The sequence below is a fragment of the Oxyura jamaicensis genome, chromosome 3, assembly GCF_011077185.1.
Source record: "Oxyura jamaicensis isolate SHBP4307 breed ruddy duck chromosome 3, BPBGC_Ojam_1.0, whole genome shotgun sequence".
Classification (NCBI taxonomy): Eukaryota; Metazoa; Chordata; class Aves; order Anseriformes; family Anatidae; genus Oxyura; species Oxyura jamaicensis.
In genome coordinates this window covers 36,071,127-36,085,514 of record NC_048895.1, presented here as the reverse complement: position 1 = coordinate 36,085,514, position 14,388 = coordinate 36,071,127, and the positions used below count along the sequence as shown (strand labels likewise).

Here is a 14,388-nt window from a genome sequence, read left to right as displayed (position 1 = left end):
CTTGATAATGCCCAGAACAATGTGGAAGACTCTTGATAGTTAGATTAAGGACTTTTGGTTCAGTTGTTATATTTCAAATAATATTGCAGTCATTGCCATTTGGTTGTTTTGGCCCTTCCAGAATCACTGAAATGTTTTGACAGTAATTCCACCAGTCCTCCCCTGACAGGAACTGCATTTGTATAGCCTCCACTCAGACACATCCTCTAATGAAGGAGAGACTGAGCTCTCATTTATAGTATATGTGTGTGGACTTCTGACTAGTGTGACTGATATATTGGTTACATTTTAATATAAATAATTCCATATTTTTACACACCTCTCCTGAACAAAAAATCAGTCAAAACAACTGCACTGTTCTGTTGTCATATAAATACCTTTTGCAAGGTTTACCAATCTATGTTCTCCCTAAATGTAAGTGTATATATTAGCATGGATTTCAAGCTGCCACACATCTCAAGCAATCCCAGCCTTTTCAAACCCAACAATATATTCACAAATCAGTGTTTGAAGCTGGATGTCATGAGGTATTATACACAAGTTATTATAGAAACCTCACTGAAAGAGAATTCAAGGTTTTTCTTACAGTTAATCAAATAATTCTTTGTGGAAATACCTTTTTAGGAATCCCAAAGAGGTAACAAAGCCTTCAGGCTGCTTCCTTTAGGGCACAGTGACAAATTTTCATAACATTTCTGGGCAGTAATGCACTGTCCTCTGACAGTGTATTAACAATGTGCTTAAATTCCTTAAGCAAAATTAATTTCTCCTGTCAACTATCAAATGTAGAAACTTTAGATGGAATAATTAGGTGCTTTAAAAAGAGTATAAAGCAACCACTACATTCAGTATCTATTTAGGAAAAAAGAAAAAAAAAAAAAAGAAAAAAAGAAGTGTGAAACAGTCTTCCAGAATCACTCTGGGAAAAAGGGCTTGGAATAAGATTTGTCTGACCTAATCTTATTAAAAAATAAAATAAAATAAAATAAAATGCTATTTCTCTCAGCATATTCTATCTTCTTTATGCTTATATTGGAGTGCAAATAAAGAGAAAGACTTCTTATTTCTGTTCATCATTCAGCAGAAATGGAAGAGTGAATGCTATATGAATGACACCATCTGAAAAGAAAAATCCTAACACTAGTAATTAGTTCTAACGACATCTGGAAGATGGACATCTGGAAAGGGGAACATTACTAGCTGGGCACCTAAATGTAGCCACAACAGCCTGAAACAGCAATGGGAGCAGACTCTCTTCCCTTGGCAAAAAGAGTATTTCTGCTTAAAACATCTGCCAGAGAATTTATATTTCCTCTCAGATGGCTGGGTCTAAAAGGAGTGAGGTTTTTCTTCCCTCAGATGAGCAGAAAGCTGGACTCCTTGGAGCACCATGCTCCAGCTCCTAAGCTGGCTCCAAATACAACATTTTTGGAGAAGATTGATACTGGTTTCCCTACCGACTATCCCCTGAAAAAGAAAGGAGTCTGCATACAGCTCTGAACTCCAGTATACTTATGTGAACAGCGCTGTCATTTCCATGACCTTTGACAACCCAAGTGAGCTCCATCTGACTTCTGCCAAGTCGTGACCAGAGTACATTGAGGCAGTCCTGAAGTAACTGGGAGAGGTAAGTTGTCATGGAAAAATAATCACAGCCCATTTGTCACTGTCTAGCATTGTTTGGGGGACTGCCCTTTGATGGCAAAAAAATGTTGAAAGATGGAAGAAGCTTCAGAAGTAGTGTAAGAAATGCTAAGAGTCTGAAGAGGTGATGCCTTTGTTAATGAACAAAAGAGCTCAGAAATTAAAAAAGGTTACTTTGTTTTTTGCGGCATTTTTGGCACTAGGAAAACAAACAGACAAACAAACAAAAACCTATGTCCTTGGCTGTTTGGAAATACATCCCAAGACGGTAAGATCCCTGAAAGGAAACAGAAGACTGTTGGACTGACTGTGGGATTTCAGAAACTGATCCAGAGTTTAAGTTACTATCAAAAGTCTTGACAAATGGAAGGAATGGTTAATCAGCCAACCACCTATGGAAAAAAATAACACTATCCCAGTGAGCAGCTAATTAGTGCCACTGGCTTTTGAAGACACTGGTGATACTAATGTTGTGCCAAAAGGGTGGGTGGGTGAAATATGGCTGTGCTGTGACTTGACTCTCATTTGTAGTTTGCTTCAAAGGTTGTTCTAGGAGTAAACTAATAAAAAGATGAGGAAAGAACACAGTATTTATAAAATAAGATATCACAAACTCGATCATTTGATAGTAGGTCTTTTAAACCAGCTTTTTGTTGGAACAAAGTCCTGATTTTTTTAAAAACATACCTTTAAATAGCAAGTACCTTAGAATCATCCCTAGAGATACAGATGCTCCTACTTCACTCTGATTTGATCAAGGGGTTTTATGTTCAGCTATCTGTATGAACAGACTTGTTTTTGACAATCTTTCTTACTCCTTCATTCCCAGCCTTCAACTTCTGAATCAATTTGGAGATCTCATCTTTCACTATAGCTGGAAAAGTGGGAATGTAAATAACTGAAAGCAAATATTGTGGGAGCTGGGACACAGACTTCTAGAACTTGGCAATTCAGCCAATTAAAAAGGCACTTCTTAACAGATTATTTTATATTTCCTGTGTCCTAAATATATGTTCCCTGAGGGAGGGGGTGTATTTCTGTACTAATAATAGTACAGTAATCTCATGTGAGCCTTCACATGCTAATTCACAACAGTCAATAATAGTATTTTTCATGTAACAATGTCCCTGTGATTTAAGCACATGTTCTTCAATGTGATTGAAGACAAAAAACATGAAGATAAAAGGTGAAAATGTGTAAATCCTACCCTTGGCCACATTGACGTTTCTCTCAGAAACCTCAGTGAGACAAATCAACCAAAGATGTATGCTCAAAAAACAAATTTGATCAAGTGAGTTAAACAAGCATTTACATTTAATGACAATCCTAAACTACAGTTGCATTATTTCTTTGGGGAAAAAAAAAAAAAAAAAAAAGTAAAAACATTTAGTAGCTTTAGGAGATTGTTCACTGTTTTTTGTTTGTTTGTTTGTTTTTAAAAAAGAGAGAGCTGGTGAGTGCGTGGAAGTGCAAAACCTAAAAAATTGTAGGTGACATTTTCTTGTAGATGTAGATGGCTTGGCTGCTATTCAGGTGACCTAATTTTAAGAGTCCTTGAGTTGGAAACTGGACTTGTGATGTTCTCTAAAAAACGCAGGATGCAGTATGAGTGAGTACTAAGCAAAGCAATAAACTGATTAAAGGAATAAAGTACTTATTGGCATTATGTTATTATTAGCTTTGGCAACTATCAAACACCAGACAAATGTAAAAATGATTCAAAACCCATTGCTTTTGACCTTGTAAGAAATAAAAGCTTTCCAAAAACAAAGCTAGACTAAAATATTAAATCCTGGCTCCAAAGAAGAAAGACGACTCATAGCAAAGCACAAATCTCCCTCAAATCCTTGGCTAAAAATGTAGAATATGAACAATACTCTGGCTCATGATTGGGGAAAAAAAAATCTCCTTTTAAAATGTTTGTCATCAGTGTAATCCCATCTTTAATTATAATTAATGTATGGGGCTTTTATGTGCTGGGATGGTAATACAGTGCCAAGAGTCCTTAGGAAGGAACGCATTTCCGAATTACAGTGTAGATTGATCTTAAAACGTCTGGAGCAAATAATAATAATTTATAAAGCTGTCAGAGATACAATGAAGTGAAGACATTACAGTAGCAAAAACTTGAAGTACTGACAGTCAACAAACATACTTAAAAAGGGTCCTTTTCTTCCCTCTTTTAGTTACTGAATTGTTTCTCATCTTGAGCCACAATCAATTAAAAATGTTGGTTAGATTTGCAGTTAATACCATTTAATTGGGCAGAATGTGCTGCCCAAAGGGTCGTCCTAATCTTACCTTAACCTGTTTACACTGGTGTGTTAGCACATGCTTCTCTTCTCCTGTTAAATCGGCACCCAGGCTGCTGAACCAGTTGCCGAAAGAGACTGGCCAGCATTATGGTATTACCTCCTAGAGTTGAAAAGCAGCCGACATTGGGGCCCAATCATTTGAGATCCAAAGCTAGAGCTTGTTGCCACTATTTGCCTGCCTATTTTCTTACCCCTGATGACAGCTAGATGCCTGGATTTGTCCATGGCTGTGCTGACAGTGGGACAAGCACATAGAAAGCTACTAATGCAAGCAGAGATTCTTCATGAAGTCCTCTCAACAGTAGTGAGGAACATCAGCTCACACAGTAGTTAATGGCAGGGCATCTGTGCAGACAAGGACCTCTCCACTTGTTCTAGCACTATGTCTGCTCACACTGAACGTGTCAGCATGCATCAGCTGCAGCTGAACAGGATCACTGTGGTTGGGGTGCTGCATAAGTATACCTGAAGATGCAGAGTTTGACATATAATAGACTCAGATCTAGACAATTGTGCAAGTGAACTGTAAATCGGCAGCAATTAGAGAAGATTACTCTGCTGCATGAAGCTGCCAAATCTAACCATAAAGACAAAGTGACTGTGAATGTTAAAGTCACTGGGGGTGTCAGAGTGAATTTTCCTGTTTTATACAGCTATGGCACAAAATATTACACATATTTATACTACATGTAAATGACAAATGAAAAAAAAATTCTCCACAGACACGCTGAACCTTAAATCACAGCTCATCAGAAACTTGAAATAATAATTAAAAAAAAAGTCCTGGCAGAATCACATAACTTAGAATGGCAAAAGAGCACTTTGACACACTACTCTTGTTTGTATGTAGTTCTTAGTGACATGGTTTAATGGTGGACTTGGCAGTGCTAAGTTAAAAGTTGGATCAGATGATGTCAGAGGCCTTTTCCAACCCAAATGATTCTATACAGTTAAACTGCATGATTGTAGTACTATGTAACCACTGTCCTACTTTAATCAATTTTAGCACAAGTAACAGTAAAGAAATGGTAAAACTGGCTGTAAGATAAGTATGTTCACAGTAGCAATCAGATACAAATGCTCAAAGTGATCTGTGTGAACAGATTTTGCCCACAATGTGGATGGTAGGGTGCTGAAACCTTTGTAGGTGTAACTGCACTCTGTGCAATCCATGTCAGCTAGTACAGGTAGACAATCATGCAGTTCTTGATTTTGTGTTTATACATACTTCATGGAGCAACATAATTTATCTCACCTAACTTCATCCATCTGAAGTGTGGGTATTAGTTTGAAGGCTTTCCTTTAACCTCCTGTATCCAATCCAGTTCTCATAAATGTCTATTGCAAAAGAGTATGAATGAGCTGACTGTCTCTTTGGATATGGAGGCAGGGTAAAAACTGGCTTAGATTAGATCTCTAAATGAAATAGGAGAAACTAATAGCATTCTGTAGGCTAAACCTGTTATTTGGCTCTCTCTGAGGTTAAATATGACTTTTTTTTTTTTTCTTTTTTTTTTTTTTTTAGTAGTGCTAAGATAACCACATGAGAATGAGAACTGCACAAAACAGACAAATCTCAAATAACTCCACTTCAAGGAATTATTAAATGAAATCCAGCACTCAAAGCTAAACGATCTTGGAAAATGCAGCATCTTTTTCTATCATTATTTGTGCATCAGAATACTCAGCAGAATTAAGAAGTTCCATCCTCACATGGCATGTGGGGAAACTGAGCAAAGCATCACAGACTGTTCATTAAAATTGATCCCCATTTTATTCAGACTGGTCTGGTTTTTAGTCAAAAATCTGGCCAGCTCCAACTAAAATGGTAGCTTCTCACTAATTATGAAAATAAGGGCAAAGTCTCAGAAAACAGTAAGGTTGCTTTTGAATGAAAGGGATTACCCAAGGTTACTTATGAAGTCCGTGACTGATCTGAAAACAGAAACCTGATATCATCACCTTCCTTCTTCAGCTGAGCACAGAAGATGACTAAAAGAACAAGTCTTCAAAAAATATATCAGAAGACACCATGAATTTAATTAATAACAAACTTGTACTTTTATAAATAAGCATATTTGCAAGCAAGAAAATATACATTGAAGGTCTATATGCCTTCATATAAACTTTAATGTATATTTCCCACAGACTTTTCAGGATCATTTAAATAATTACAGATGTAGAATAAAAGAACAGTGGAAAGGATTTGATGTGTAGTTTTGCTGTAAATGGATGTGTGCATCTCAAGAGTGATTTGTCTGCTTTTACTGGTCTCTAGTAGATGCTCAGCAGCACAGGCGTACTCAGCAAGACTAGAACTTGGGAGTAACAAAAAGCTACAATCTCTATATGTGTTAGAAAGGGAATTCTAGCTTTTTGATGAGATATTACTGAGATAATAGCTAGAAAATAAATGGGGAAAAAAATGAAGAAAAAAAAAAAAAAAACAGCACCCAAGGCATACTTGAAGGCATATAGCATTTCTTAGCCAAACTGGAACTCACATTTTTACCTATAACAAAGATTTAGGAACTAGACTGCTGTTGATGAAGCCCAGCATATTTACAAAGCAACACTGTAATACAGAAAATTACTGTAGGCTATTATTACTTATTGAATCAGTGTTGAATATTCCACTCTTGATGACCCAAAGCTGCAGCCATTGCCTATTCTGTTGACAGACTTCACCTTTTAAAAAATTCCCCAGGTATCTTGCAAAATTGTGTCAATATCAGCGGTATTTCAGAAATGGTATTATTGAATTATGTTGCCAACTGATTATTTTATGGCATTTAAATCCAGTCATTCTGTAACTTCAAAAACAAAAACAAACAAAAACAACCAACCAAAAAACCCTCTCTTCCACTGTAGTTTCTGTTAGATGCCTTCCATCTTTCCATCACTTAATGAGATCAATAGAAGAAAAGTATCTGTCTCCAAGTCAGTCATGTAAACTGTTAAGTGATTAAATTTCTGCTTCAGAACAATGAAATGCAGTACTATGAGGATTACTGGAGATTATATCTTATCATCCTAGACTGAAATTAAGGACAAGGGGGTCTTCATAGACATCAACAATGTTGATGTGAGATTCCTTGCCTTTCAAAGATGTGCTTACATGGTAACAATGAGAAAAAAATTCAGAATTTCAGAATGTAATAAGAAGGAGCTTTCTAAACATTTTGTAGTATCATCCCCATGGGGAATATTGCTAAAAGGTTAAAAAAAAAAAAAAAAAAAAAAAAAGTTGAATTCAAACCACAGTTAAAAATGTCAAAGAAAAAAAAATATCTGTACTTAATTTAAATCTATTGATGAGACTATTACTTTCATAAGTACAGACATATATAATTTCACTACAATATTTATAGATGTGGTATGTTGACTCCTACAGTGAAGCATATACCAGTCTATGGATGTTGTTTCTTAAAACATTCTCTGCGTTGAATGGTCTTTACACCACTTGTCTCCCCTCCCACAGACTGTTAAGCAATCCTTAAAGACTCTTTAGCATGCTTATATTTCTTAATCATCACTGCATCTGTGTTGGGATGCCATTCCCCAAAACTAATCTGAGATTTCATGGCACTTGAGTGAGCATCTTTAAAAGAAAGACAAACAGAGGTCTTCACTACCTCCGAACAGCAGGGCAGCAATCTTCATCAGGCACAAAATGCCAACAACTTTTGCACATGGACAGGAAGTCATTTAGTATTATGTCATAAGCCGGAAACTTTTCTGTTGTCTCTTTTTTGAAATGCTTACTGATGAATCAAAGGATACATTATGTATTTAATTGGCGTATCCTGGCTTGAACAAAATTACACACTCACACAACTGTACACTCTTTAAGTTTTTAAATGTTGGCGGTTAATTTATTTTTTTAAATCTTTTTGCTGTACAGCAATTACTTTATGAATCACACCATGCTCCCTGGAATCACATTTTCACTAATGTCTTGCATATCATCTCTGATCTACTGAAAACACATTTAGCTATGGTATGTTGACTCACCCAAAATAGGCATTTCTGAAAATAGGAACAAGCGTACATATAACCAGAGAGACAAAGCAGATGAACTGCTGTGAAGCTGGCATCATTTAGCATATTCTATTTGATCTCACCTCAGGCTTGGAGCCCAGAATTAGTCTGGCTAGGCTATATAAATATGAAGCAACGAACCCAGAAAATAATTAATCCAGGCTAGGCTGAACTCTAATAAGAGGTCATGACAAACATAATTTTACCTACTGCAGCTACTGACATGTTGCTCCAAGAACTTGCAAACAAGAGCACAAAAGCTACAAATAGTTGTCCAAGGAGATTCACCACTTTGAGTGTAGCTTAGCTCTAACAACTCCGGAATATGTCTGGTAGTTCTTGAGAATTTATAGATGTAGGTGTTTGTCAAAATTAATTTAACAATATTAGGAGGATAAGTGCAGCCTTCCTCTAGAATCAGAGAAGTAATTTCAGTTCCAAGATTATTATTTTGAATAGTAAAAAACAAATATTTTCCTTTCATCTTAAAGTTATGTTGACTCTCATTTTCTGAGGTCCTTGAATCCCAAAATAATCCGAACCACACTTTAAAATCAAAAGTGGTTCGTAGCTTTATGAAGAATGCATATTTTAGCAAAAACTTCTTACCATGTGGTCAACGTCTCCTGCTTTCCTTTCCTTCATGGTTGTCTTTCATAGCAACACCAACAGGACTGAGGGCAGAGGTGTTTTTTGTTTGTTTGTTTGTTTGTTTGTTTGTTTTTCTGTATTCTGGCCATTCAGTTAGTAGCAAAAGATAAGTATTACATAAAGGAGGGGAAGGTGCTGACAGACAGCTTCTGGAAAATTCTGTTGCATTGACAAGAAATTTATTTATCCAACCTACCTTTTCTTGATCCTGGCAGAGATGACAGTCACATTCAAAGCAATACTGGCGCATCAATTGCTTTTGGCGTTCACTGGTGGGCATCAGTGATTCAATATAGCTGATGGTGAGCTGTGTGTAGCACATACAAAAGCAGAGTTGGTATGTTTTATTAAAATTCCGTATTTAGTTAAAGTGTAGCTAAGGTAATATTTTTGGATACAACATTCTTCCTGCAGAAAATGAAATTTTATCTTAACAGAATAATATTTCCTAGGGAAAAAAAATAAAAAAAAAAATAATAAAAAAGAGACAATATCTACAAAAGGAAAAAAAGTCAAATATAAATTCCATAGAGGAATACTTTTTCACATTTCCCAGTTAACATAGTTTAAAATTTTAAATTCAGAAAAAGAAAACAAGGAAAACAAAAAACAACCAACAACTCTTGCAGCTTTTCATCCAAACTTGGAGGAAGAAATACATAAAAGAGGAAATAAAGAAAGGAAGTTCAGCATCTGAATTCCCTGTGCATGGAACCTCATTTTCTGTCTAGCTCTAAAGATAAAGTTTGTGTTTAACATTGGTGTAATACAACATCCAACTATTTCCATAAATTTTTGTCTCTGTACTTTCTTGCAAGTATGTTTTTTGCTCCATTTGAGCCTGAAAAAAGCTTCTTTTATGTTATTCCCACCTTTAGTGTCTGTGATTTTTCCTTCATGACCAAAGTAGCACAAAAGTATTGCAAAGTTGCTGAAACTATTGACACGAAAATTTATTAAGATGATCAATAAAAGAAAATGCTTACATTTGTGCCATTTTAAATTGTATAGTGAATTACAGAGAACTCTTTAGTTTGTTCACTTTGATGCCTGCCGGAAGGAATTTTACAAGGCTAACCATTTGCAGGGTTCTTCAAACATATAAAGTGCTGTTAAGGCACAAACTAATAATAAGGGAAAGAATATAACAAAACAACAGCCCGGCTCAGGCCAGCATTCAGACACACACACTACAGAGTGATTATACTATACACCCAACACGCTTTGAAACGCTCCATAGAGGTCAGAGTTAAAAAATCAGGTCACATTATTTCATTCAGAGCCTAGACACTTCAACTAATTGGGAAAATTTTCACATGGTTCTCAGTAAAATCATGAGAGCCCACTCAAAAAAAATCACAGGAAAACCTGACCAATTTGTACTAATGACTATGAAATCCACTGTCAGAGTCTGCATTTTGCAAACTAATGAGTATTCTAATTAAACGAGCAATTAAATACCAACTAAAATAATGCTTGCATTTTTTTTCCAGTTATTATTACAGTTTACTTTGATTACTTATTGAGGGAGGGCCATATTAAAAGGATTACTGAGATGGTAAAGTCAAGCACTTTTCCCAAACATGGTAAAGTCAATAAGCAGAAAGCCTGTGGAGAAAAGAAAATATGGCCTCATAATTGAAGATTAATAGCATAATTAATTAAAGAGACAAATTCAAGTTCCACAGATAATCAAAAGTTAGAAAGTGTGAGAACTTTGTTCGGTTTTCCTTTCTAAATAATGTTCTGTCACAGCTCGTTTGTGTTCTAGCTGAGAGGGAAGTTGTTTCACTGCTGTTGGCTGACAGCAGAACGGTCTGTACTAATCCTTTACACGGGAGCAGTAGGCTTCCCTCTGAGCTTTCTGTGGGGAATGGATGGAAATTATTTTGCCTATTTCTTTTCCATTCTTTTCTGCCAAGCTTGATCTCTTCTACCCCATTCTGTCCAATCTGTCCCTCTTTCAATCCCTCTTCTTTGCTGCTGTATAATTTTATAGTCTTATTCTCCACACCTGGTTATCTAATCCCGCTTTCCAGCCCTCACTTCTAGCTCCTTACGTAGCCATTCTTGGACAATGGACTGATTTTAGTCATTGTGTCAGTCCCAGATATGCCATTCTCCCTCTCCTTCATGCCTCATTTTACACCTTTTCCCCATATTTGATCACTCTTACTACCCCAAGTTAACAGTCCTTGTTTCCCTACTCTGTTTCTCAAGCACTGTCAGTAACTCCACCCAATATTTGTCCTCATTTCTTACCCTAGAAGGTCGTACTCTGGCACGGTAAGAAATATGTGTCTCTCTTCCTTCTCACAATGCAGTTTCCTGTCAAGCTGTAGCCCTAACCTCATCCGTCAGCTATTCCAAACACAATTGTCCTCTCCTCTCTCCTGATCTTCATGCCTTCTTGCAACTCACAAGTGTTTTCTGTTGTTCCTCACACTGGCCCATTCCCTGTCTCTTACTCTCTTTGAAAAAAAAAAAAAAAAAAAAAAAAGATCATTGGTTCTGACCAATGTCCTACTGAGCTTTAGGTTCAGGTGGCATCCAGCAAGAAGAGGCATGCAATCACGTTTAGACATGGTGCAAGACATCTTGAATATTCTGGAAAAATGTCTTGTATGTGTTTATTTAGCTTATTTATTTTTTGCCAAAATACATGAGAGAATTGTTTAAACCTTTTCATTACTGTCAAAGCCATCATAAGGCAGGGTTCAGTTCTAATACTGCATTAAAAACAAAACAAAACAAAACAAAAACAAAACAAAAACCAAACACAGCCATGATGTATCTTCAGCTTCATTCTTTTCTCCCTTTCCATTTTTTTATTTTTTATTTTATTTTATTTTATTTTTTGCACATGTGCAGGGAACAAGTTTGAAATCAGTAATTTCTTTTCTCAAAGACATTGAGAAATTTGTGAAAGTCGTTTCTCAAAGGCTACTGAACGGCAGTGGATATGAACGTCACTTAAATACCTGCTCTGAACATATGACTAGGCAGAAGGAGGAAGACAAGAAGCTTCATCACATTGACATCTCCTTTTAACATCTGAATGATTTAAAGTCACTCTTGCCATTAGAGGACCAAGTCCAAATTCCCATTCCTGCCAGGAGAAATCCATAAGTGAAAAGGATGTTTGCAACTGGCAGACTGAGTGGGAAAATGCAGTTAGAATATTTAGAAATATGACCAACCTAATGGTGACTAAGTCTACACTAACCATTTAATGGTTTAAACATAAAAAATCTGTATTCAAGTCTCTTTCCTACACTTGTTTTAATTTTTGGATCCCTTCATTAGATGCAAGGCTCATTTAACTTACCCATATTTATGAAATATCCCTATTTATCAAAGGTTGTCTTAATGGTATTTGCATGTGGGTTGCATGATATTAATTAAAACATTATTTCAGCTGACCAAAGCTTGCAATGCTTATAAAGAATGCAGTAAATCTTCTTCCTCAAACTGGAGAATATATATTAAATAGTTCTCTGCCTTCATAAATGTTATTTAGCAGGCATGAGACTTACTGACTCTCAAGACTTTCTCCTTGGAAATGCATCACTGTCTAAACCCTACTTCTTTCTTCAACAGAGAAATTCTTCAGTGATAGGTATGGTGGTTTGTTTCTCATGTTCCTCATCTGCCAAATTACTTGGACAAAATTTTCCAGTGCTGCCATGCTGCAGAGGACTTAATTTATGATTTTTTATTTTTATTTTTTTTGTTATAAGCTATAACCTACAAAATTTCTAGTGGAAGGATTCTGTAGAAATTTCAATTCAATTATTCTAATGCAAATGGCAGGAAAAAAAAAAAAAAAAAAAAAAAAAGTGAGTCATCTTGTTTTTGCAGTTATGGGTCTTGGGGTCTTAGGGAGGCTTGTGTACAAACATCTGTTCCTGAGACAGCATATGTAAGTGTAACAGGCTGTGGTTTTTCTGTTTTGGCATATGAGATCAACATGCCTTCTAACTCAAGGAAAAAATTATTTAAAAGAAATGTAATGTGACAAATACAAAGATATAAAACTTTACCTCACAGAATTATAATAACAGAAATATTATACATCTTGGTTGAAAGACTATTAAGAAGATATTTATTGCTAGTCATAGGAAATTATGAATTTTATTTAGTATTCATTAAAAAGATTACTTGCACCATAAGAGGACCATCTGTTACACGTCTTTCTGGGGAAAGATACAAATCTGCTCTAACTGAACTCTGAAATTGATGTGAAACCATGCACCCTTTTTGGCGCAGAAGTGAACCTTAGCTAATACATCCTGTTTCTTAAGCAGGACTAATTGATTTGAGCTATGCACTAAACTAACAATAGCTATGCAACTTATGATTGGAAAACAGGCAAAATGAACTTATGTTTGTCTGCGAAACACCAGGTAGACACAGTAATGAACAGAAAAATCAACTGAAATTATAGCCCAAATCTTGATGCTATTTAAAATGGTTACTTCAGGCAGTGAAATGATAAAGACCTCTTCAGAGCAGGCTGCTTGTCTTTTTGAGGAAGTAAAATAGCTGATAGGCTGCCTTATTACTGAAGGAGCCCTGGTCATCTTGAGGTGAACAATTTTTGCTTTCTTACCATTTCTCCCCATATCTTTCCTTTCTCTGTAATCCATAAATTTCATTTTTGCAGTGTAAGAAAGGAAAATCTTTGTATACTGTTGAAGTAACATTACATAAAGAAACAAAAGCTGATAGCACCACAACTACTGTTATCTTGAGGAGGAAAAAGGCGTTATAATTAGTTTTGAGTTACTGGAAGCAAGTTTCAGAAAGTCCTGTAGCTTTTTAAGTAGGGACATGTAGAATAAAAACTCCACAAAAATACTTTCTTTCTTCCTGCTATTATATGCAGTTGTGCTCAGAAACCTCGTACAGGGTAGAGTCTATGTAGCGTTAGGAGACTCTTTCTAGGCCAGCCTCCCCCATCCATGCATGGGAGATAAATCATTGCACTGAAGCCTTGTCTTCCTTTCACTTCTTTTGTCCCTACCTGCTTCATTCCATTCATGCCAGATGCAGAACATAAAATACTTAAGTTTAGTAGTGATCATTGCCAGCTGCTCGAGCACTAGAATTTGGGGGTATTAGTATAGATCCATACAGCCTTACGTGACTTATAACAGAATGAGAGTCAGGACAGGAAGAAAAAATAAAAGGCTACCAAGGCTGAAGAAAGTTTCCTACCAGAGCCAAATTTTCACTTTAAAAATTCTACATTTAGTGAGGATTATAAATGCCATTTAAACAGATGAATGAGTTACATAATGATAGAAATGAAAGCTGTTATTCTGAACACTGAATAAAGCATTCACAGTCAAAAGCCAATGGGAACACCGTTTTTGTTTAAAATGGTAACTTTCTGCCCTCAAAAAGCATGCAATTCCACAAAACCACATTAATACAAAATTGAAACAATTTACCTGGAGATAAATCTGAACTTTTGGTTTACAAAACAAAATGTAAGGAACAGACAATTCTCCATATTGCCAACTTTCAGTATTTTATTATGATTCCTGCAATACATTTTATTTTCCTAGAGATTCAGCTCTGGAAACCAAGTGATTACACATGAATCACTTCTTTCAGTTCCTACAAAAAAGTAACATTCATGACTCATGATTTCTTAGCGCTTCAGGACTGCAACACAAAAGGAACCACAAAAAAATGACTAAATGGGTAGAATTTTTGCGTGTGATTTTAG

General features: G+C 35.9%; 1 protein-coding gene across 6 annotated transcripts in view; it reads right to left on the bottom strand.

The window, feature by feature from the left end:
* Nucleotides 1-14,388, bottom strand: part of SMYD3 (SET and MYND domain containing 3) — a 372,579-nt gene that overhangs the window by 62,785 nt on the left and 295,406 nt on the right. For all 6 annotated transcript variants that reach the window (XM_035321618.1, XM_035321619.1, XM_035321623.1 and 3 more), the window contains one exon: nucleotides 8,848-8,958. In XM_035321618.1, coding sequence (XP_035177509.1) covers nucleotides 8,848-8,958 — 111 coding nt within the window. The remainder of the gene's footprint in view (nucleotides 1-8,847; nucleotides 8,959-14,388) is intronic.